Here is a 25,667-nt window from a genome sequence, read left to right on the forward strand (position 1 = left end):
CTTAACTGTGGCCAAAATATACACACATTTCAAGAATATAATTTCCTAATCTTGCAGGTACATCCCATAATCTCTGCCCATTTATGTGTAATTTGATGTTTTTCTGAACTGGGTGTTTGTCAGCAGCCGGAAGTATCTCTTGTAGTGTCAGTTCTGTGTATCGGTGAATTGTTGAGAAAGTCGAGTGGAAATACAAAGGTTGATTTTTTCGTGTCTGAATTTTGTATACTTGAAGTATTTATTGAATTTTGATTTTGATACAGAAAACGAGCTGTTCTGCTCCCGGGCTACTTTGAAATGGTGAAGGGTATATAAGTGTTTGACATGGCTTCTTTGGCTTCCCCGGTGAATTTGGGAAGTGTGAATATGATTTCTTTTGGTAATTTTGACGGTTCTTTATGTTTAGTTAGGAGGGTCTCTTTTCACAGAAATGGGAGTAGTTGTAGAAGGTTTTGGAGTGGCAGGCGGTGGAGGTATATTGGTGTTTGTAGATATTCTGTAACAACTAATTATATTTCGGAACAAGGGACTTCGGTATCACTTGATTCGACATATAGAGGTAGTAAAGACAATGATGCTGATACATTTCTTAAAGCAGCTCCCAAGCCAGTGCTGAAATCAGGGTCTAAGGTGGATCCCCTTCTTAGTATGCCTTGGGATGAATCTAAACTTGGTCAGAATTCGGACAATGGGAAGGTGGGTGACAGGGAGGAGGAAAGAAGTAAGGTGATTGAGTCTCTAGGGGAGGTTTTGGAGAAGGCGGAGAAACTAGAGACCAGTAAGAAGGTAAATGTCTCTGTGAACAAACCTTCAACAAATGAAACAGCGGACCAAAAGAATGGTAAACCAGTTAATTCAGTTGAAAATTCAAATCGCAAGTCTAAGACGTTGAAGAGCGTTTGGCGAAAGGGAAATCCGGTGTCCACTGTACAAAAAGTTGTAAGGGAACCTCTGAAAGAGGAACCTAGAACAGATGGAGGAGGGGTGGCTGGCTCTCAACCTGTTGCTGCACCTAGACCCCCACAGCCACCTCAGAGAGTCCAACCGAAGTTACAAACAAAGCCATCTGTAGCTCCTCCGCCTTCTATTAAAAAACCTGTCATCTTGAAGGATGTAAATTCAGCTGCCAAGTCCTCTGTTGCTAATGAAACTGATTCAACAGTGAAGGAAAAAGAGCGGAAGCCAATTTTAATTGACAAGTTTGCATCTAAGAAGCCAATGGTTGATCCTCTGATTGCACAAGCTGTTTTAGCCCCTCCAAAACCAGGGAAGAGTCCTGCACCTGGCAAGTTCAAAGATGACTTTAGAAAGAAGAGTGGACCATCTGGAGGACCTCGTAGACGCATGGTTGACGACGATGATATTCCTGATGAGGATACATCTGAACTTGATGTTTCCATTCCTGGTGCTGCTACTGCCCGTAAAGGTAGAAAATGGACTAAAGCGAGCCGGAAGGCTGCTAGACTCCAGGCAGCTAGAGATGCTGCACCTGTCAAGGTGGAAATAATGGAAGTTGGCGAAGATGGCATGTTAACTGAAGAGTTAGCATACAACTTGGCCATCAGTGAAGGTGAAATTTTTGGCTATTTCTACTCTAAGGGAATTAGGCCTGATGGTGTGCAAAAGCTTAGCAAGGACATGGTGAAGATGGTCTGCAAAGAGTATGAGGTTGAAGTCATTGATGCTGACCCTGTGAGGGTGGAAGAGATGGCCAAAAAGAAGGAAATTCTCGATGAAGATGACTTGGATAAGTTAGAAGATAGACCTCCTGTTTTAACCATAATGGGACATGTTGATCATGGAAAGGTTAGGAACAACATTAATCAATTATTCAATGTTCTAACTGATAGATCAATCTTTGTGAGCTTCACCTAACACGTCTGTTTCTGCATGCAGACAACGCTTTTGGATTATATACGGAAGACCAAGGTATGTGCCACCTCTAGTCTTTTTAATCTGGTGTTAACAGGTTGGCATTTATTGACCGATGGCGCTACAGCATAGTTGCTAACATGCATTATTTTTGTAAGAGGTAGTTGCATGGGAACTGAATTCCACTCATATATTATAGGTGGCGGCAGCTGAAGCTGGTGGGATTACACAAGGAATTGGAGCTTACAAGGTTCAAGTACCTATTGATGGGAAGGCCCAAACATGTGTTTTCCTTGATACTCCTGGTCACGAGGTAATATTATTATTAGTTTGTGATGTTACTTTGTTGTTTGTTTTTCTTTCATTCTCCATACATTCTTTGACAGATGTCTTGCAATCAGTTTCATAAGTTGATTAGCTTCATTCTGTAAAGCTATATTTTGATTACTGAGTAACTTCCCTAGGCATTTGGAGCAATGAGAGCACGTGGAGCTAGAGTGACAGACATTGCTGTCATTGTAGTTGCAGCGGATGACGGTATCCGCCCTCAAACAAGTGAGGCTATTGCTCATGCCAAAGCAGCAGGGGTGCCAATTGTTGTAGCTATAAATAAGGTATCTTGGCAGTGGTGCTTTTGCTCAATTTCTGAGTTTCCTGTTTGTTTAAGGGAATCTTGATTTCTTTCATTTATTCCATCATGATAGATAGATAAGGATGGAGCTAACCCGGAGCGAGTCATGCAAGAACTTTCATCGATTGGCCTGATGCCTGAAGAATGGGGTGGTGATATCCCAATGGTTAAGGTGACAAAACTAAAACCTTGGAGTTCCATGTGTACCTTTTAAGAAAAAGAATATTTCTTCCTATGAATGCTAAATTACTGAACCATATATAACAGATAAGCGCTCTTAAAGGGGAGAATGTGGATGATTTGCTGGAAACCATCATGCTTGTTTCTGAGGTAGCTTACCCTACTCTTTGGGCGGAAAATAGTTATTGTTCCTTGCTTCTCAGAAAGTTTTCCTACTGTGAGTTTCAAGTTTTCACCACTTTTATCCCATTCGTCGACATGCTCCAGTAGTGATGACTTATTAGCAGGACTATATGTACGGTTCGACATGCCTCGCGCTTGATATACTACTTCGCTTTCTTGTACACCTTTGTATTTTTCTCTGATGCTTGTGATCGAAAAACTTGTGGTGATTCTATAGAGGAAAATATTCTTTTACTTATTCTGGATTTAATTGTTTCTGTTGCTTGTTATGTGTCCTCCTGGTTCTGAATTTGGGTTTCATTTTTCCATTTTAAGTTGCAAGAACTGAAGGCCAATCCACATAGGAATGCTAAAGGAACAGTGATTGAAGCTGGTCTTGATAAATCCAAGGGACCTGTGGCTACATTTATTGTGCAAAATGGAACACTGAAAAGAGGAGATGTAGTAGTTTGTGGTGAAGCTTTTGGAAAGGTTTGTATATGAGATCAACCATCTTGGAAATTTTCTTAGTTTTGTTTGCTTATGTCGAAAGACTTCCTCATTTGTGAAATCAGGTGAGGGCTCTATTTGATGATAAAGGGAAGCGGGTTGATGAAGCAGGGCCCTCTATTCCAGTACAGGTATTTTGCTAGTTATTTGTCTTTTGTTATTTAGTTATCGTTTATGAAATCATTATATTGCAGCAGGTTATTATTAACTGTAATAACTGTATACATGTTACTTGCACTATTCTTGCTGCTCAATTGGGATTCCTTCATGTTTTTTTTGTTCCATTGGAATTTCTTCATTTGAACTTGACTTTTACTTATGATCACCATAATAATTGCTGAATCATGAAAGACATAATGTTGTTTAAGTTGTCATAAAACCTCCCTCATTTTTATGAGTTTTAGTATAATTAAACATCAGATCATCCATGGTGGGCTTTCCATCGGGAAAACAAGTATCTTTAAGATACTTGTGTTATAAGATATTTAAGTCAGTTGTTGGATATTTATTCTTGATTCTTTTTCAATTCATGGGTAAAATCACTTAATCATGAGAACTTTTGTTTAAGGCCATTGCAGTCTTCATCTTTGGTCGTGCCAGCTAAGGCTAGTGTCTTTGTAGTTAATTGTGTACTTCTGCATTGCCCATTTGTAATGTGACATTTAAAGCAATTCTGTGCTTTCAACTGTTTTTATTCAAGTTTAAATTAGTTCTATTCTTTTAATTGTTCTTATTCTTCTCTGGGTTATCCTACTCCTGATATTACAAATTAATTGTATCAAATCACTCATAATACTAGTAACATCTGTAAACTTCCTCTAGGGTACAAGTGTTTCGATTGTGAGCAGATACTTTCACCAAATCATGTTACATATTGGCAGAAGTTTTATATGATTTAAAGATTTTCATTTGTATAAGATGTTTTCTAGATCTGGTGAGTTAGAATAGAATATATTATGTCACCTGACTCTCAGTGTGGTGGGCTCAAGAACTCTTTGCTCAAATTTTGACTCAATCACCATTCTCTCTTTATGGGTGGGGCGCTCTTTTTTGTTTGAATCTTGTCTCTTCATTGAATGCTTGATATTCATAATGCATGTTTTGGCAGGTCATTGGATTAAATAATGTTCCTTTAGCTGGTGATGAGTTTGAGGTAGTTGGCTCCCTTGATATTGCTCGAGAAAAGGCAGAGTCACGAGCTGAAGATTTGAGAAACGAGCGTATAACAGCAAAAGCAGGGGACGGAAAAGTTACGCTTTCTTCTTTTGCTTCTGCTGTTTCGGCCGGAAAGAATGCTGGATTGGATTTGCACCAACTCAATATCATACTGAAGGTTGATGTTCAGGTAGTCGATTTATATGCTTTCAGAGAGTTTTGAGATCTTGTGATTTATAAAAATTGAATGATTCTAGATCCTAGTAAAGATCAGCATCTTTTCATCTTTGGGTGTGATAATGCTTGGTGGATGGCTGGATATGAAATGCTTATGCATCTTTTTTGTATCCTTAGATTTCTACTTGATTTTATATTTTCGGAACTGCCATAACTTCTATTACAAATTAAATGCAATTTATGCCTACAAGATCTTACCACATTGTTATATGAATTTGCCTTAGTCTTCTGTGGTTGTTTCATTTGGTAAATTGTTGTTATCTTGATATTGTCCTACAGACATTTACTTAATTTGTAATTTTTGGCTCTAACATTGGCTACATGCATAACAGCCACACTTTTTACCTAAAATGTGATTGAAATGCATTAGATGGTGTTGGTCAGTGTTGAAGTTAGCTACATCTAAAGCATTAAACGCAAGCGCACATATTATATAGTTCAGGTTGATTTTGGAATTTTTTGTAGAAGAAGAAGAAATGAAGTCCAATGAATTTGTTAGTGGCCTCGCAAAAGCAACGATCTGATTTCATAAGATAGACTTATATTTGATAGTGAGTTTGTGATTGGGCTATTTACATTAATTGTAGTGGATGCTGTTAGGCTATTTATTGTCAATTTGGGATTTTGATAATGTTGGTTAGGTTAACACTTCATTAACGATATATATTGAGAGACTATTTTAGTTCAAGTTATATGAAGACACTCAATGATCTCAAAACTTGCCTTTTTGAATGTATATAGTTTTCTGGATCCTGGAGTGCTCTTCTTTTTTTTCCCCTGAAAATTGTTTGTGCTCTGGATGAAATTTGTCAGAGTTGTTTTTAGATGCATTATGACGAAGTTAAATTGATGGCTAGGGGTCGATTGAGGCTGTCAGACAAGCCTTGCAGGTGCTTCCACAAGATAACGTTACTTTGAAGTTCCTCCTGCAAGCAACTGGGGATGTGAGCACCAGTGATGTTGACCTTGCAGTGGCAAGTAAAGCTATTATTTTTGGCTTTAATGTCAGAGCACCTGGTTCAGTTAAGAGCTATGCAGATAACAAAAATATTGAAATTCGGTTGTACAAAGTTATCTATGAACTTATTGATGATGTGCGAAATGCAATGGAGGGACTGTTGGATCCTGTTGAGGTAATTCATGTTCGTACATTCATTTTGGGCACTTGTCATGCAGGTTATCTAGATTTTAACTTAGAATATAATTCATAGCTCAACATAATGTATCGGCTTTTATGGGGATCCATGTGTGCTTTTGGTGGTTGATCTGATTTTTAGGTGTGGGTTTGTGAGATTAAAAGCTATAGTTTGAGTTTGCCTCTTTATATGATCTATTACGACATTTTCCGCAGTTTTGAAATGTTGGGTAGAGAACTGAATTTCATTTGGGAAAGAAAATGGAGAGGAGAACATTCTAGTAGCTAGCTGGTTGAGATAATACATTCATCTCCTCTCAAACTCTGCTTTCATTTTTTGTCTTTTGGGAGATTTCATTAAGAAGCTAATTGACTAGTCCCTTAAATTTAGCATCTTGATCTCGGGTCCAGTCAAAAATATTTAACTGATGGTTTCTTATACATCTGGCTGTCACAGTTATCACATATTAAAAGATAGCTGTTTATATTTTTTTTTTTTGCAGGAACAAGTGCCGTATTCAGTAGTGGGAGTGGCCGTGTTGCTGGATGCATGGTGACGGAGGGAAAAATAGTGAAAGACTGCGGAATTCGTGTTCTAAGAAAAGGAAAAGAAGTTCATGTTGGTGTCCTTGGTTCCTTGAGAAGGGTCAAGGAGATGGTAAAAGAGGTACTTTCCTGAAATTTCCACCTCTTTGTCTCTCTTATTCTTTCATCAACCGTACCCTCTCATTTCCGACCACTCTTGAAACTATGAAACGTTCAGATATCATCGGTCTATTCTTCTCAATACATTAACATAATTGATAAAATACTTGCCTCGGTTGTTCTCTGTAATAATTGTTCATGCAACGTCTTGTTATTTAAAAACTTTTGCCCTTCCTCATCATTTAGACATTCGAAGCCTTCTCCCATCTTTCCTCCTATGAACTGTAGTTCAGACAATGTTGCATCTGCTTCTTGAAATCTCATAATAAACACAGATCTGAGTTCTTTCACGTGAAAGAGCGATAGTGCAAGGAAAAAGTTGACATTATTTTCTGGTGTGTATTTTCTTTGTAATAACCATATGATATAAACAAAAAAGTAATATTCAGAATTAAATTTAGCTTCGGAAAATGCTCCTTGGACATGTTGCTTTGCTAGCTGTCTTCTCGAGTTGATCTTTGTTTTTGACAGGTAAATGCTGGGCTAGAGTGTGGAATTGGAATCGAGGAATTTGGTGAATGGGAGGAAGGGGACATCATTGAGGCCTTTAACACAGTGCAAAAGAAAAGAACACTCGAAGAGGCATCTGCCTCGATGTCAGCTGCCATTGAAGAAGTAAGGATACAGCTATAAAGAATCAATGCATGTTTTTCATGTGGGCTCGCTTGCTGAATATTCTTAAAGTTACATACTGCTCCAAAGAATGGTTCAAGTTTCAACCAAATTTCCTGGAATTTGACTTGCTAATGGTGCTGATGAGTTGTGGCTGCATCCTCATCCAAGCTGTTTGTGATGCCTGCCGACTAAACCTGCAATGGGATGTTGTAAGCTATTTCACTGTATATAGCTATATATATCAAAATCGAGCTCCATTTTGTTAAGAGCGACACGTTGAGCATTTATTCAAGTTCTTACAAATCCAGAAATCACATGTGTAGGATATGCATTGAGAAGAAGAAAGGGTATCGGATGTTCTATCATGAATGTATCTGTCTTGCAATTTTCCCAGTCAGCTTCTTTCTGGGAAGCATTAAAGTGAAGATAGGCAAAATTGCAAAATTGGTGCCGTAAGTATGGGGGGTGGCAGAATTGGGACCGTAAGTACAGGACTGGCAATTTTAGTCCTATAAGTATTGATTTTTTGGCAATTTTGGTCCTTCCGACCAAAATTGCCCAAAAACACGGCGAAGAGATTTGGGGCTTAGGGTTCCGACGTCCACGTGCGCAACTTAAACACGTAGGAGCTTGCGTGGCCAATGACGTGGCATTAGGTGGGAAAAAGAGCTCCTCTTTCTGCTTTTTTCACCGTATGTAAGAGCTCTCTCTCTCTCTCTCTCATTTTTGCTGTTACAAATGAAGTTGCAGGTGAAGAAAAACAGCAAAAATGTCTTTGGTGCGTCGAGAAGCAAGAAAATAAAATCAAGAAATCGAGTTCCATTTCAGTATCTCTCAGATAAAAATGGGGAAGTAGTGATTATATTTGAAGGTAGTTACTAACAAACCCAACGACTAGCTGCTAATCAACTAATAAACTCACTTCTACAAGAATTGTGTTAGGAGAAACACGATTGCTTCTTACTAATAAAAGTGTTAGTGCAAGTTGTAAAACGACAACTTTCCTCTGTGAAATAGCAACTTTTTTCGACAAAGACTAGACTTCCAGGCTCTGTTCATCACCTTCTTCCTTCAGCTTTCTTCTTCAATCCTGCTGCTTTTCATCCCTGTCTTCATGATGTACCATATTTGGATTGAGGAAACAAGTGTAGATTCCAAGGCATTAGGAGTTCACCGGGTTGTTTGGTTAGCAGCATTGTTGATCAGGTACGACTTAGGAGTTTAGGGGATAATTTGGCACTAAGCCTTCAGTCTTTTGTATTATGTAGCAGGCACTGAGCAGGTGCTTTCCATGCCATCTTCTAGAATCCCCACTGGTGACTGATGGGGCCAAGTGAAGTGAATCTCAGGTAGTGCCTAGAGAAAGGGCACCGAAAGAAACATGTTGATAGCTCTTCACTAAGTGCTGAACAGAAAGCCCAATCGCTTCTTATCTGTAGTGGACAATCTCTCAAGAACCTCCAACCAAATCAACTGCTGTTTTTCTCATCGCTGAGCAAAATAGGAGCATCACCTCCTCATCGCTGTCATCTCCAATGGCCTCATTCTTTATCCGCTCTAGATGTGGGTCAACAGCATCATCGACATCCTTCAGGTATGTATGCAAGAATGATAAAGAAGACATCTTTGTTGTTTTTTCTCACCTGCAACTTCATTTGCAGCAGCAAAAATGAGAGAGAGAGAGAGAGAGAGAGATCTTACATACTGTGAAAAAAGCGGGAAGAGGAGCTCTTTTTCCCGCCTAAAGGCATGTCATTCGCCATGCAAGCTCCTACGTGTTTAAGTTGCGCACGTGGACGTCGGAACCCTAAGCCCCAAATCTCTTCGCCGCGTTTTTGGGCAATTTTCGTCGGAAGGACCAAAATTGCCGAAAAATCAATACTTACAGGACTAAAATTGCCAGTCCTGTACTTACGGTCCCAATTCTGCCACCCCCCATACTTACGGGACCAATTTTGCAATTTTGCCAGTGAAGATATATTCACAGGAAGATATTACTCTGCAACACCTTTATCCAATTCCCTTGGATTTCTCAATTACTCTGTGGAAAACTTTTCTTGGTCTAGATTAATTTATGCCATTAATAGTCAGGATTAAATGCAATTTTCGTCCTCTAACTATAGTCCAATATCATTTTAGTCCTTTATTTATCTAGGGTTTGAATTTGGTCCTTTATGTAATTAAATTGCTCAATTTTAGTCCTATTTTGGCCGAAAAAAAACCAAGGCCGTCGGAAATTTACACATGGCTCCTACGTGAACATTTAAATTGGGGTTGGGATCATTGATTGAGATTTAAATGACTTGGCAATTTTCGAATTTAAAAAAAAAAATTACATGGCCAAACACTCAGCAAACAGTCGTCGGACGGCGGCGCGACGGACGACGGCGAGAAGATGAAAATTGCAAGATCTTTGCATACAGTTGATGAAAAACGACGGGACTGGTCTCAAACAACTCGCAACGACGAGAGAGGAAGCCAACAGTGGTGGTCCGCGACCGTGGGTCGGCGTGGCGACGGAGAAAAATGGAATATGGTTTTGCGGCGGACGACGATCGAGAGCTTCAAGTGGATGTATCTTTTCGCCTAGTTGATGAAAATTGGTGAAACTAGTACCATTAGAACCACAATGAGCAGGCGAATCCAACGGTACCAGTCCGCGACCGTGGGTCGGCGTGACGGCGGAGAAAACGGCGGCGGAATATGGTTTCGCAGCGACGACGATCGAGAGCTTCAAGTGGATGTATCTTTTCGCCTAGTTGATGAAAATTGTTGAAACTAGTACCATTAGAACCGCAATGAGCAGGCGAATCTAACGGTACCAGTTCGCAACTGTGGGTCGGCGTGACGGAGGAGAAAACAGCGGCAGAATGTGTTTTCAAGGCGGCCATGTAATTTTTTTTTTTTAAATTCGAAAATTGCCAAGTCATTTAAATCTCAACCAATAAGATCTCAGCCCCAATTTAAATGTCCACGTAGGAGCCACGTGTAAATTTCCGGCAGCCTTGATTTTTTTCCGGCCAAAATAGGACTAAAATTGAGCAATTTAATTACATAGAGGACCAAATTCAAACCCTAGATAGATAAAGAACTAAAATGGGATTGGGTTATAGTTAGAGGACGAAAATTGCATTTAATCCTAATAATCACAACTGTGAAGCATCTAAACATCACTTAACTACTGATACTCAAAATTTTGAATTTCAAGAAAATGAGGTCTCGGTTTTACCACTTGAGCTAGACATCATTGATTGCATAAACGGTTTGTAGTCGTTCACAGAAATGGAATTCCCCAACTGATCTTGATCTTTCTTCTGAAAACAGATATAAATTGAAGAAGTCCATCAGAAGGAATACAGCTTTAATAGTCTACTAGGAAAACTATACATTGAATGCATCTAGCATTTAAGCTTGAGAGATCTTGGCCCTTGATCTATCATTTCTTGGTGAAATTGGGGAAGATGATGATAACAACAGTTTGAAGAAACCACGCTCAGGGGTTGAGGTTGCGCTAGCCAAATGCTGTAAGAACTGCCTGAAAAATCAAATAAAAAACAAGGGTTAGTATGACCTCTGCGAAACCTCTCTGACAGTCAAATTAGTAAAGTAGTCGAGTGGGGCAAAAAATGGTAATAGTGTATTAATGCGTATCTTGCGTGGTTGGATATTTATAGATTTATCCAATTGTATAGATGAAATGTTGCCTAATTTATCTATAGATAGTATTAATCGACTATGATTTGTTAAAAAAACACGTAGATCCTGCCCTACTTTTGCACTTTTTTATGTTTCCAGATTTTTGGCAGTTAAGCCTGTTTTATCTACATACGTCATACCTTTTCTGTACAAAATGTTTATCTCAGAGACATCTCTCATTTGGTTAGTAGTAATGTAATGCTGAAATGAGTACTTATAAGCATTACATTAAAAGATGTCTATATACGTTAAATGGAATAGAATTGCGATAAAAGATCTAATCCGAGCTCCCGACTGTTGCTGCCATATTAGCTTCTAAATTGCACGAACAGACTTTATTCAGACACACACAGCACTTATTACACATTCCGAACAAACAAAAACGACAGACAAGTTAAACTACAGCTCCTTCACCCCTGATAAAAACATAGTGGTGAGAGGTGATTCTTGAATCTCATAATCACAGCCCATTATCGCATGTCGAAATACTGCTGTATGTACACTTGCAGGGCTATGGAGATCACTCGAACGGGGAGACTTCACGACTGTATCTCTCCCGATCAACCACTAATTTGTTGAAAGACGATGAGGCGGCTGATGCATAAGCCTTGTCCTCATCAATGGTGTCCAATATTTTGATCAACGGAGGCTTCGCGACTGAGATGAACTTGGGTGGAGCTACTTCTGTTGTGAACCTCAGTTTTGGAATTTTGGCCATCATGTGGGATTGGAATGGAGGATATGGCTGAATCAAGAAGGAGCAAAGATGGAGGAAATTAACTTTGAGAAGTTGATGTACATAGAGAAGTGTGGAGGTCATATATATGGACTATGGTAGAAGTCAGGCTCAAATTAACCTGATTCTTACGACGTTGTAATGAATGGATGCATGGAGTTAATGTTATTACACAGAGAGGGGAAAATAGTGATCACACACCTGTCTCTCCTGCACATATATTTAGTTTTCTGACAAGGGGACCAAATTCTTGATAAGATTTTTGTTTTAGTGTTTCACAATCTTGATTGGCTTCAGCTTTCACCTGAATGTTAGGGAATTGTAAGATAAATTACAGCATGCGTGCAAAAATAAGTTAGTCGGAAGAATGCTCTTACGGCTATAACTAATGGTTCCTCAAGTTTGCTGCCTGCATCAACTATTTATACAGCAAAGCTCCTAAAACATTGTAAAATTGCAAATTTATCCTTAGTCATCCCATTAGCTACATGATTCTCGTTAATAGCCTCATGAGTTACAAAATTTTATTTTTAGCCCGTTTATCATATTCTATTAATATTTTTTATGAAAAAGGCACGTGCTCAACACGTGACTTATATTCAGAAGCCGAAGAGTTACGACCCACACCATTTCTATTAAAATACTAATAGAATTTTATGAAAGGAGTAAGAATGAGAGTATATGTAACTTATGAAATCATTAATGAAAATTCCGTAACTAATAAAATGAAAAATACTATGCAGTTTTTCCCGATCAACATGAATTAAGTACTAAGCCAGTCCCATAATGTTCACCATGCAAGAATTATAAGATAGAAAGAATATCTCAATTACATATGAATTTTCATATGGGAATAAACCATAGAGCCATTAAGATGTGGTCATCATGATCTCAGAACTCAAGAACTTATCCAATGGAGGGGGACCAAGTTCTGTTTTGTTGTGAATTTATCAAAATGTCATTTTTGTCCGCTGCACGATCTTCAATAGAACCACACACACGGCGACACGACGTCGGGCAGCCTTGCAACAAGAAAGCAGCATGCATTTATTTATTTTGGCAATGTATTAATAATACTATCAAGTGTCGTAGTGCCGTTCCTGCAGGTAAGAGGTCTTCTGCATCGGTGAGCAGTTGTGCAAGACAATGTAGAAAACTATAGCTGGGAACAAACAACAATTGAGATAATTGAACTGTTATACTTCTCAAGTTTAATATTAATTTGCAAAAAAGGTCCATCAATTTTGAAAAATTACACTGCATTCCTACATTCATGTTTTATAGTACGGATTTGCTCGAGAAAACAAGAAAGATTTTGTTAGGTAAAACATGATTGCATGGGGTGTCAGGTGTAGTAGGTTTTCGAGGAATTTTGTTGTAGTCATTGGAGAATTAATTAAAATCAGTCTAGAAAATAAGGTTTCGTTCTCCTCAAAAACAATATCAAACACTCGTCACATTTTTCAATGCATGTTTAAGACATTATAAAACTCAAACTCGAAATGAATTCATGGGTGATCGTTTGTTTTTACATTGATCATTATACGAAGGAACCAACTTCAGTTGTCATAATCACGAGTGACAAAATCAGTTGTAAGAATCTTTTATAAAGCAAGAACATTTTTAACTGCAAACTTACATGTTATAACCTAGTTCATGTGGAGGAAAAAGCTATCCAAGGTTGTTTGTTTTGGTGTTTGTCCAAATCTATGCATGCTCAACCTGCAGCAAGTTCATTAAAGGGAAATTGTCCTTAAGTCATTCAGAGTTAACCATCAAACATTCTTGAATTACCCAAACAAAGAAAAAGAAAAATAATCCAAAATTCACATAATTGATTAGTGCCTTAAATAAATGTTAATTTTTCCTAAACATATGGTTTGTGTCTGCTCCAGTTTTTCTCTAGAAATTCTCTTTTTCTCTAAGGGTAAATTACAATGGCCCCCAACGTTCCTCATAATTATAAATATCTTTTCGTTGTTTAAAAAACTACAAATACCTACTAAAAAGAATGGTCGTCCAACAAATCCCCTTTCATGACAGTCCATTGTAAGCGGTATTTATTAGACCACAGTTAATTCCAAGAAGGTATTGTAATTTTTCAAAATAATTAGGAAGTATTTATAATTACGACAAACCTAAAAAACACTGGTTGTTATGAATCACACACATATAAAGTGCTATAAATATGATATGATACTATTCAAATGTTTATAATTTTGAATAGTTATGTGTACATAATTTAAAGTGTATCATTATCACAAATATTTATCAATAACTATTTTGTTCCTACTTTAGTTTTTACTATTACATTCCAATTTGCATATTTCATTTTAGGATAAATTATGATGGGCTCCTCTAAAATTTGTCATAATTCTAAATGCATTTTCGTTATTTGAAAAATTATAAATATCTTCCTAAAATTAACGACCGTCTAACAAATCTACAATTGTTATAAGACCATCCACAAATGTAAAGTTAAAAGTTTTCCAGTAACCCTAAAATTTTAACTGGCTCATGTCCATTACTTAAGAGTTGTATTTAATTTGCAGTGAAAAAGGACCTAACTTTAATTATACTCATTTATCTTATTCCACAACTCATTAATTAAGAATATAAATTTGTTATGATTTTTCTCCTTCTTGACACTGATTAAAACTTTTACCAAAAAAAGAAAAAAATCTGATTTAAAATATCTCACTTTTTTAAAAAGAAAAAAAGAAAATCAAATATGACAGGAGTAATAAACAATTAATATCAATATTTTCATCATTATTATATAAGCAAAAAAAAAATTAGCCAATAAAATCTAATTTAGTCGACTACATTGAGAAACTGTAACCATAAAATCATAAATTCGAATTCCACCGATTATACGAAGTTTACTCTTTTGTACAATTGTTATATAAAGTACTTCAAGTATTTATATATTTAACACACACACACACACACAAAAAAAAATATGTTCACTGATTGGCGTCCAATAATTATTCTACACTAATTTAAAGGGTTTAAATGCATTTTTGGTCCCGTAATTTAATTATTTAGTATTTTGGTTCTTTAACTTTTTGATAGTATTTTGATTTTATATTATTTTAATTTTTACAATCTGTTATTTTTCCGCTAGTATCATCCTTATCATCGATAGAAAAAAAGAATTAAAACTGCAAAAAATTAAAAAAAAAAAAAGACCAAAATACTATCATAAAAAATTAAAGAACCAAAATGTCAAATAATCTAATTTATTGGTCGAAACATGAACTAATCCTAATCTAGAGATCCATATCTAGCCCGGTTCAAAAATTCAAATTTGAAAACGAGGGCTTCCATTCCACCACAACGGTACAACGAAATTAACGGCCTCCGGAAGGAATTTTTCTTCTTTTGATCCCACTCTCTGTAATGAGTAGTAATCTTCCAAAAAGCATTTGATCCTTTTTTTTTTGTATCTTTTCTATTGGAATTGAAGCAGTGTAATAAGTGCCTTTTTAATCTTTTTGAACTTCTTTTTTCCCATTCAAAACTTGAAAAAGAATCAGTTCCTCTGTCAATGGAAGATTTTGAATGGCATGACCCACTTCTTATAACTGATGTTTCTTGCCTGAAACAACAAGATCAAAGTCAAGCTCATAGTCAAACTCCTTGTAAGTTATCCAAGAGCTCGTTTATGTGCACAGAGATGTTGAGGATTAAGTTTTCTGGTTATTGGCAAATGGGTTTTTCTGATTTCTTGATTTTCCGTTGAAATGGGCAGGCGAGTTTCCGACTTTGTGTAGATTTCAAACTTCAATTATGGAAAACCCAGATGACTGTAGTCCCACCAAGATTGATGGTAATCTGTCAGAATTCCTATTCTTAGATTGAGTTTAGTTCCACATTTGGCGTTTCTTTTTGGATAATCTGTTTCTTGATTATGGATGGTTTTGATTTACATTTGTTAATGTCTTATCACTGAGATTTTGCTGTGCGGAATGAAAGCTAAGTTCCAAATTATGGGCTTTTCTGGACTAGTGTAGTTTTTGTTTGAATTTCAAGAAAGTTTGATCTTGAATGAAATGAGCTCTATGATCCTGATTGGGTAAATTACAAATGCTTTTCGTTGTTTTAGGTCATTCAATGTTGGGATTTTCGTTGACGTCGCCTGATTTAGTATGTGTGGGTTCACCTGATATTACTAACCAAAGGTATGAAGAATCACCTCGATTTTTTATGGGTGAAGGAATTGATGTCTCGTTAGAAAATGGGATTGAAGGGTCTGAAATCAGGGACTCGTTTAAGGCCTCAGCTGAAAAGGTGGGAGATTTATGTACAACTTCTTTTGAGCTTGTTGCACCACCATTAGTTGAAGAGGATTTGGCAGAACATTCTACTACTGTTATTGGGATTAATGTGGGATCCACTAGGAGAGTTCAGTTTGAAGGTGGGATAGAGTTTTCAGAGGATAGTAATTTCAATGGAGGAGATATTGTAAACACGGAAGATTCCATTTTAGGGGATGGAGAAGGCGTTAGTCTTTACCAGAGTGCACGATTTGGGGATTTTTCCTATTACTTTCAGAATTTAGAGACTGGGACATACATTGTTGAGCTGCATTTCGCGGAGATTGTGTTCACTGAAGGTCCTCCAGGGATGAGAGTCTTTGATGTTTTCCTACAAGAGCAAAAGGTGTGTGTTAACAGGTCACGTTCAAGTCATATTTTGTTGTGGCACATGATATGAGCACATATCCCTAATGGGTTTAAATTTGCAGGTCATATCTTGTTTGGATATTTATGCACGTGTTGGTGCAAATATGCCCCTGGTGATATCTGATCTTAAAACTTACATCAACCTGGACAAGGCATTATTCATTAGATTTGAAGGGGTGATTGGAAGCCCAATAGTTAGTGGCATTTTTGTTAGAAAAGATTCTTCTGAGAGTAAGCACAAAAACAGTTTCTAACTATTTTCAGAATTCAATTGCTTAGCACAATTTTGCTTGGCTGCTGATAAATTCATTCCTTTACTGATCTTAGGTTCTGGAGAGGTCAAAGTATCCAAAGAACTGGGAGTCACAAACATGCCATGGAGCGAGTTGTCTAATGTATCTTGATACTTTCAAGCTAGTCAAATACTTCCACATTAGGATCACAAGCCCTAACAGGCTCAACTAACTTGATTTTTTTATATTTGATAGGATGCTGAAAATTGTTCCAGTGATGGAGAATTACATAGGCTGCGCATTGAACATGCATTACAGAAGAAAGAACTCTCAGACATAAAGAGGGTGTTGGAGGAGCTTAGGAGGGAAAATGAGCTCAAGAGTAGAGAATGTCAGGAAGCTTGGACATCTTTGAAAGAACTTCAAAATGAGCTTATGCGGAAATCAATGCACGTTGGATCACTGGGTAAGCAAATCAGCTTACTGGTTGCATGTAATATATTATGAGGATTATGTATACACACAAAATTACACCTTTTGCTGATTTTCAACTCTGTAGCATTTGCAATTGAAGGCCAAGTGAAAGAAAAGGGCAGATGGTTTTCATCACTACGAGACTTGACAAGAAAGTTGAAGGTACACTGAGAGTTGTGGCATCTGTCCAGTCCAACAGGTCCAGAATTTTGTTTAATTCAAAATTCTTTTATGACAGATTATGAAGATGGACCATATCAGGCTTTCAGAAGATGCTTCACTCTTCAAGCAGTACCTTGCAGAGATGGAGGATGTCAGATCAATTGTTCAGACTACAAGTAATCTTTTGCACCTTTTTTATCGTCAATCTTCGTATCTGTTTACTTATGTTTTGATTGATATGTGTGTATTTCTTGGCAGTGAATCAGCATGTCCAATTACATGAAGATGTCAAAATGAAGTTCCTCCAGGCAGACAAGGAGAAGAAAGAACTTTATAACAAAGTTTTGGAACTAAAAGGTAAGGGCTTGACTTCTGATGATGTTATATCGAATAAGGCTCTAAATTGACAGGTGCTCAATTTGATTACAATTTTTTTTCCCTGCAGGAAACATTAGAGTATTTTGCCGTTGTCGGCCTTTGAACAGTGAAGAGATTGATGGAGGAGCTTCGGTGGCAGTTGACTTTGAAGCTGCAAAGGATGGGGAACTAATTGTCAAATCAAATGGGATATCAAAGAAGACATTTAAGTTTGATGCTGTTTTCAGTCCAGAAGCCGACCAAGGTATGTGGAATATGATCCCTGTTTTTCGTTGATCATATTGTTGCCATCATCTAATTAAATACGTTACTTTTGTTTTTACTCTGAGTGTAGTTGAAGTTTTTGAGGAAACAGCTCCACTGGCAGTTTCAGTTCTAGATGGATATAATGTTTGCGTATTTGCTTATGGGCAAACCGGAACTGGGAAAACTTTTACGATGGAGGGAACAAATGAAGCCCGTGGAGTTAACTATAGAACTCTTGAGAAGCTATTTGACATCATTGAGGAGCGAAAGAACACATTCCGATATGAAGTATCAGTGAGTGTTCTGGAGGTCTATAATGAGCAGATACGGGATTTACTAGTTTCAGATTCACAGACTGGTTTGAGTGCAAAGAGGTAGGTTGAATATAAAGCTTTGGACTATATTAATTACTTCGTTTATCAAGGTTTGACATCAGTGATATGTTCTGGTAGAAACCAAAAGTTATTGACCAAAAGCTTGTTAAAAATATTTTACACTCCTTGCCGAGAACCAATTTCTTCATTACCATTGTATATTATTAAGGGAAAATTATATATACATTTCTTCAGATAATTTTGGAAAATTATATTGACTACCCGTGTAGTGTAATTATTCGAAACTGGAACTTATTTATAAAATGTATCTAAATTTAGAGAGTATAAGTGTAATTATACCTCTTAATAGTTATTCTCTTCAAGTAAACAAATAAGGAGAAGCATTTAGAGAATTCACAGATGTTTTGTTAATGTACAACTTTATGTTATTTAGTTTGAATATTCCATATGTGCTGATGTCCATCTCCCATTTCATATTTTGTTATATTGAATTGCTCTGTGTAAGCTTGTAGTCAATTTAGAATTAATCCCTTTACATGTGGAGTAAACACAGGCTTGAGATAAAACAAGTAGGCGAGGGAGGACATCATGTTCCAGGATTAGTTGAAGCTCATGTGAACAATGTGAGTGAGGTCTGGGAAGTCCTCCGGACAGGCAGTAATGGTAGGGCTGTGGGATCAACTAATGCCAATGAACACAGTAGCCGATCGCATTGGTTAGCTTTCTCTTTGCACCTTACATAATGTGCTCTTGGTGCTATCAAGAAGGCCGACTAGTGCTGAAAACAAATGTATATTTTGGGTGCAGCATATACTGTGTAATGGTGAAGGGAGACAACCTACTTAATGGAGAATGCACTAGAAGCAAGCTGTGGCTGGTTGACTTGGCAGGAAGCGAGAGGATAGCTAAGACAGAAGTGCAGGGAGAAAGATTAAAAGAAACTCAGAATATCAATAGATCACTTTCTGCCCTTGGAGATGTGATATCTGCTCTTGCAACAAGAAGCCCGCATATTCCCTTCAGGTATAGGAAGTAATATAACCCTGTGCAAATGTACGATTCTATCTGCTATGTAGCTTTCTAAGGTTGTTACTTTCCATTTTCGTGTAGGAATTCCAAACTCACTCACTTGCTTCAAGATTCTTTAGGTATGTGCCCATATGCTTATGTATCTACTTTTGCAGTAATGGAATTGGCTTTCAGCTTGCCCTTTTAATGCTCTAAGTTCTTCGTTGGTTTTAAACTGAAACTTTTTGACTTATTAATTGCAGGGGGAGATTCAAAGACATTGATGTTTGTGCAGATCAGTCCCAATGAAAATGATTTGACGGAGACCCTTTGCTCGTTAAATTTTGCTAGTAGAGTTTGTGGAATAGAGCTGGGCCCTGCAAAGAAGCAAATCGACAAGAGTGAGCTCTTCAAATACAAACAAATGGTAATCACAGAATGTGCATATTCTCAGATCTGACCTCAATTTTTGTGTTTTTGTTGATTCGTCTCATTCCCTTGAACTATTGATTTCATGTATGAAGGCTGAAAAACTGAGACAAGATTTGAAGAGTAAAGAATTTCAAGTCAAGAAGTTGGAGGATACCAACTATGGTCTTGAGGTAAAGATAAAGGAGAGAGATGTGAAAAACAGAAACTTGCAAGACAAGGTATATGCTGCATGACATTTATTTGCAAAATGTATTGTTTCTTGAAGCATTCAGGGTCACTTTGCCAACAAATTTTCTGGAACAAAGACGAAAGATGATCCATTAGGTTTAAATACTTAAGTATTGTTGAACAATTTGCAGATCAAAGAATTGGAATCGCAACTATTGGTGGAAAGAAAGCTAGCACGGCAGCATGTGGACTCCAGAATAGCAGAACAGCTGCAGCAGCAACGACAAGAAATGAAACAACAGCAAGAGGAGCATAACTGTGAACCAGTGAGAGCACCACTTGCAACTAAAATACTTGGCGCACCTAAATCATCTCAATTTGAAAGCAAAGACCAAGTGAACATCACTTGTTCTGATGAAAACGAAGAATTCTCCTTTTGCCCACTTCCCACTGATGGATGTGCCAAGAACAGTAGCTCAGTGGATAAAGAAAATAATCCTGAGATAACTGAACAACAACTACGGTTGCCAAAGCAGACAGGTAGAGTCTCTCTTTGTCCAACCTTTCAAAGGATTTCTGCTGCACCAGCTCCACGACGCAACTCTCTCATTCCACTGCCAAGTTTACCAGGAGCAGCTCGGTTACCTCCCTCCTTTCTGCCATTGACTCCAATTCAAGCTGATAAGGTAGAAGATACTGGAGTTGAAATTACATGTTTGCCTGAACAGATACCTTGTGATAGTCCCAAAGATCAAAGAAACAGAAGTAAGAAGCTAAGTAGTGCAATAAGAAGAAGCCTTCAGAAGAAAATACACATGAAGTCTCCAATGCAGCCACCCCTTAGAAGAGTAGGCGTAAATGTCGGTACGGAGAAGCTCAGAGTCTCAATTGGGGGCCGTGGGAGAATGGGCCAAAGAGTGTTTCTTGGCACTGCTAGAAGAGCAGTAGCAAAGGATACTCAGCAGAAGCAAAGCCAAAGAGAAAAAGAAAGAGGATGGAACATTGGAACAGCAACAAGAACTCTTTTATAGTCGTTGAGTTTCTCATTTCATTCCTGTATTTATTACACTAACCATGCACAGTGGAAACATTGAGATGTTTTCTTGTTCTTCTGTTTCCGTTTTTGCTTGGGTGTTGGGGAAATATTATTGATGATTATCTGATGATGCTTATCATCTCTTTGAAAAATCTTGTATTTGTTTGATTGAAGTCAATTGGAGTGTTGATGTATATATAACATGAAATTGGTTTGAATGTTTGATTTTCTGCTTCCAATAGCCCCTTCAACACAATTTTAAGTTACTTATGACTTCAAAACAATTTGATCAGCAATTACTAATGCATTTATCAACAGCATAAGTAGCTGCTGTGCTGCAGAAGTAATATACTCAAAGTTGACGAAGAGTTTCTGGTAAAAGTGTATTCTTGATTATAGTTCAGCCATTACAATTTTTACAGGGAATAGGAGGTAAGTCTTTCTTACACAAACATTGTGAAAAACACCAGATAGTGAGAATTAAATCTTACGTTAACAACCACGTTGTCATGCCCGACAATTTCGTGATGGAGAAGGAAATGAGTTGTGTGAATCGGCAAACACGTCACTAATCATGTAACACTTAGGAGAGAGACGATGAGTCGTCAGCAAAGTTGGAGCACACATCACTGACATGCATGATGTCTGATGAGTCAACAACCACGTGATTGTAATAGGTCAGCTACAACATAGGAGTTCAGATAGCCGACATGCAAGAAGGACATGATGAGTCATACGCCACACTATTTGTCAGATTATTTACCACAAAGGAGGACACATCAATGAAACGCACGACGTTTTTGATGAATCACACGCCACGTTGTCTACAAAGTTATCTACAACATAGGCGGAGACGTAATGACTCATGAACCAAGTTGCGAGACAAGATTTGTTGATGAACCAGCAGCGTGACTTCTCAAATAGGAGGACACCTCATTGGCACGCAGGACGGTTTTGGTGAGCGAGTTGCAATGACGCCTGACAGGTGACTTACCACATAGAAGTGCACGTCGTTCACATTCATAACAGTTATAATGAGTCAATCATCACGCTATTTCCCAACCAATTTACCACATAGGAGAGAGGTGATGAGACATGAGACTTAGACGCACGATATTAACACGACGGGTAGTCATCCTCCACGTTGTTGGTTAGGTAATCTACCACATAGGAGAGAGATATGACGAGTCATGTGCCATGTGGGCTTTGCAGGATTAGTTGATTGAGCAATAGTAGCCATGCTGTCCTACTAGGTAATTTTGCACGTAGAAAGCATGCCACTGATTGTTGGATAATTAAGCTGATAAGTCAGCACCACGTCAGCGAACACGCCTCTGACACAACAGAGTTTGTTAGGTTAGACTGCAAGATATCTATTAGGTCATCTACAATGAAGAAGACTGGAGATGAGTCATGAACTAAAGAGAACACATCATCGTGCCACAATGTCTGCCATTTCATTTACCACAATCTCAAACACATTGACGAAACTCTGGATCACAATGGTGAGTCTGCAGCCACGGTTGTCCGTCAAGTGATTTGCCACGAAGTGTCATGCGCTCAGTTGGACATATTGGCGTACAAGTCAACATCTTTGTCGTGAGTCAGCTGCCAACCTAATGGACACATCAGCTTAGACCGGGTACCAATGGACAGAGAGAACATTGTCCTCATAGGCAAGATTGGATGAGTCAGCTGCCCAGCAGGAGCAAACTGGGCACTACACTAGGTCCACATGGTTGTACGTCATAACAGACTGATAGCTAAATGCGAAAGCAATAATGAAACAATTATGTTCACAATTGACTTCCAATTCCTCCATCCATATAAAGGCCTGACATTTCAATGTTCTTTTTTTTTTTTGGAGCAGTTGCTATATATATATATGTAAATAAATCAAAATCATATGATAAAATTATTTAAAGACAATGTTTGGTATATAATTATTGATTTCGTCAAAATATTATATGATAAAACTCATCAAACGAATGTTACAAATTCAACATAAATGCCAATTTAGAGGGCTGCGCCGTTAATAATATATATGATGATTAAGACATTACCAACCACCACTTTTGTCTTCGTACTCGCAGGCAATATTCGCATCCATGCATGCTAAATTCAATGTTGCTTAGGAAAATTTTTGTTCCAATTTGATCAAATTAAATTAATTATATAATAAATGTGATATGCTTATTATGTGATTGGTCGCTTTACTTGAACTATACACCAATTACAAGACAAGTATATTACACTTGCTATATAATTAGTTCATATTTAGCCGAGTCAACTTCAAATCTGAATGTCGGTAGCTGTTTATGTATTGAATGTATGGATTATTGTCACTATCTCTCATTTTTAAAAAGTAGAGTATGTGTCAATCATTTAAGTATTCGATATTAAAATAACATCTAAAAAAACTCCTTCCAGACCATGATTGTATTGATCCAGTCCTCCTGAAGAAAATGTGAGGACGAAAAAAAAAAAAAGGAAAGTAGCTTAAAAGTTCAGGTTGAGATTTTATGAAAAATTCGAGGTTGTGATTCAAGTCGTGCCAAACATGTGGATACACTACACGAAGTTATGCCAATAGCTTTGGAAATTAGAAAGGAGAGTAAATTTATTGATAATTAATAATAGCAAGAGATGAAAATTTTAAATTCTTGTGATTTTAAAATTAACAGAAAAAACGAAATATTTTCTTGCTACAATTAGAAAGAAGTTTTAATGTTGTAAAATTTCGCAGCTGGCATTGACAAAAATTATGAAAAGTTCCCACCAAAATTTTTACTAACAAATATTTTCGTTCGTAAAATCAACAATAAATTGATTTAATACTAAAAATCAGCAATGAGATAATCAATTATCAAGTAAATATATTTCTTACTAAATTCATCGCTAAACGTAACTTAGCAATGAATTCCACTATTTTTGCAAGGAATACGCATTGTGTTGTTGCTAATGACATTATTTCTTGTAGTAATATATATTTTTCTCACTTAATATGAGTTTTTTTTATAATGGGTATTTGTGTATCTCATTTTTAAATTTATTTATCAATTTATCATAATATGAATTTATTGACCGAATTAATATATTTATCAGTTGGACTAAAAATTTGTCTCAGAAATAAATTTATTCCTTTTCTAGCTAGTTACAAGTTATAAGTGCCCCATATTGTTCCAATTAACAGTCAGGGATTGTTACATAAGCTGTTCAATTTATGTTGTCTGAATGGTATAAATTATGCGTAAATCAAGCAACTATATTGGTAGGTAATCCTACCAAGAATTTGAGATAATTTTCATGTTTTTGTCTTTTGGTTTTCTCAAAATGCAGATTCATAGTACCACAACTCATCATCCAGCTACCTTCTCAATTTCCTTATATATTTTTCTATTTATTCTCTTTAGGAAATTAATTAATCACATAATTCTCTATTACATCAAGATATAAAAAATAATTAAACAGTACCAACATCTCCAAATTAAATTAAATTATATCATAAATTACTATAAAAACAAATAAATATTCGAATATTGATGAAATTTGAACCTACAACAACTCGTCCTTCTCCATTCTTTCTACTACTCATTATCATATTCTAAACTGGCTGAGTCTCTGTCTCCATCAATGGCCAAAGGGATTTTTATTTTTATTTTCTTTTTAAATATTTGCTCCTCTTTATCAGAGTGATAAAGGGTTTCTCTTATGAATAATTGAACAATTAATGGATGAATTTAGTTAGAAGCATTAAATTAAAAGGTCTACAGCACGTATTTGATTCTTGTTTTTTCTTCTCTTGTAAATTTAAATATAAGAGCGTGTTTATAAAAAGTCTCGTACTATTGTAAAATATTCAATTTGAGCCATAACTGTTATTAAAAGAGTAAATTCTCATCAGCACAATCGCAATAAAATGCACAAAAGTGGACGAGAATTGCTCCTCGTTATCAATTATGATTCTCGGGTTTTTCTTTTTTTGTAAATAATATATAAAGACATAATTATAAAAGTCGTGGTTGTTGTAAAATACTCAATTTGAATCCCAATTACTATCTAAGTTATGGATTCAATGCTCAGCACAACACAATCCCAACAAAATGCAAAGTGAATCAAAACTACACCTTATCATCAATTATAAATCTTGAGATGTGTTCAAAATCAGATGTAGATGAGATGAAACTTTAGAAGCAGTTCTGGTCAATCATGGCTTGTTGGTGTGCCCAATTCTGTGGGTCAGCAGACAAATAGGAGCCATAGCCAACTGTGTTATCTACACATTTTTGTGTACATTAAAATGAGCATCTTTTCTAGTTGCACTTATTAAATTAGAGTTCTTGATTCTATCAACATGCCATTTTCTTTCTTCTGTTGTCTTTATTTCATGCATATAATTAATTATTATAGCTAGCCTCTTTTTCTTTGGAGGGTTGGGGGTGGGGGTGTTGGGATCTAAGTAATGATTAGGAGTTCATATGCCTAATAAAAGTGGGTTGATCATTGATGCATGTGACAATGTGAAGCAGAGGTACAATTTGCAAGATTAATTAATGGTAAGAGTATTTAAGATAACTTATTGGAGTTTCTATAATATAATACCCCATCTATATATCCCAGAATAAAAAATCTTATTTTCTTTACAAAACCATTTTAAAATAAACTTTTATTTCACTTTTGAAGAAATATGACTTCTCATTATGATTAATTATCATAATTAAAAAAAAAAAAAGATCATAAGGAATACAAATGAATCGTAGTTGCCCAACCATCGTTAACCGTTGTTTACAAGTGAGAACAAAATATTAACTATAGTTAAAATTTTTGAAAAATGTGGCGGCCACAACTGACGATTGAATACAAATTAACTGTA

At 36.7% G+C, this 25,667-nt stretch overlaps 2 protein-coding genes across 3 annotated transcripts; both read left to right on the forward strand.

The window, feature by feature from the left end:
• On the forward strand, nucleotides 1-7,571 carry LOC105165495 (translation initiation factor IF-2, chloroplastic). 2 transcript variants are annotated; one of them, XR_002287242.1, is made up of 13 exons: nucleotides 1-57; nucleotides 264-1,806; nucleotides 1,897-1,929; nucleotides 2,072-2,185; nucleotides 2,337-2,486; nucleotides 2,577-2,675; nucleotides 2,771-2,833; nucleotides 3,182-3,337; nucleotides 3,421-3,486; nucleotides 4,464-4,700; nucleotides 5,605-5,880; nucleotides 6,386-6,549; nucleotides 7,059-7,567. XR_002287242.1 is itself a non-coding variant. In XM_011084523.2 (13 exons), exons 2-13 carry the CDS (start codon nucleotides 325-327, stop codon nucleotides 7,218-7,220), a joined length of 3,027 nt encoding a protein of 1,008 aa, XP_011082825.1. In that variant the 5' UTR covers nucleotides 1-57; nucleotides 264-324; the 3' UTR covers nucleotides 7,221-7,571. The 2 variants fall into 2 exon arrangements, 1 of the variants encoding a protein (XP_011082825.1); XM_011084523.2 differs by having other exon boundaries at nucleotides 6,361-6,549; nucleotides 7,059-7,571.
• LOC105165496 (kinesin-like protein KIN-14Q) lies at nucleotides 14,954-21,009 on the forward strand. The gene is made up of 17 exons (XM_011084524.2): nucleotides 14,954-15,278; nucleotides 15,389-15,466; nucleotides 15,743-16,299; nucleotides 16,385-16,553; nucleotides 16,650-16,717; nucleotides 16,811-17,021; nucleotides 17,115-17,191; nucleotides 17,268-17,367; nucleotides 17,450-17,548; nucleotides 17,637-17,813; nucleotides 17,904-18,189; nucleotides 18,704-18,865; nucleotides 18,958-19,173; nucleotides 19,261-19,298; nucleotides 19,422-19,585; nucleotides 19,683-19,808; nucleotides 19,950-21,009. Exons 1-17 carry the CDS (start codon nucleotides 15,185-15,187, stop codon nucleotides 20,787-20,789), a joined length of 3,462 nt encoding a protein of 1,153 aa, XP_011082826.1. The 5' UTR covers nucleotides 14,954-15,184; the 3' UTR covers nucleotides 20,790-21,009.

The sequence above is a fragment of the Sesamum indicum genome, linkage group LG6, assembly GCF_000512975.1.
Source record: "Sesamum indicum cultivar Zhongzhi No. 13 linkage group LG6, S_indicum_v1.0, whole genome shotgun sequence".
Lineage (NCBI taxonomy): Eukaryota > Viridiplantae > Streptophyta > Magnoliopsida > Lamiales > Pedaliaceae > Sesamum > Sesamum indicum.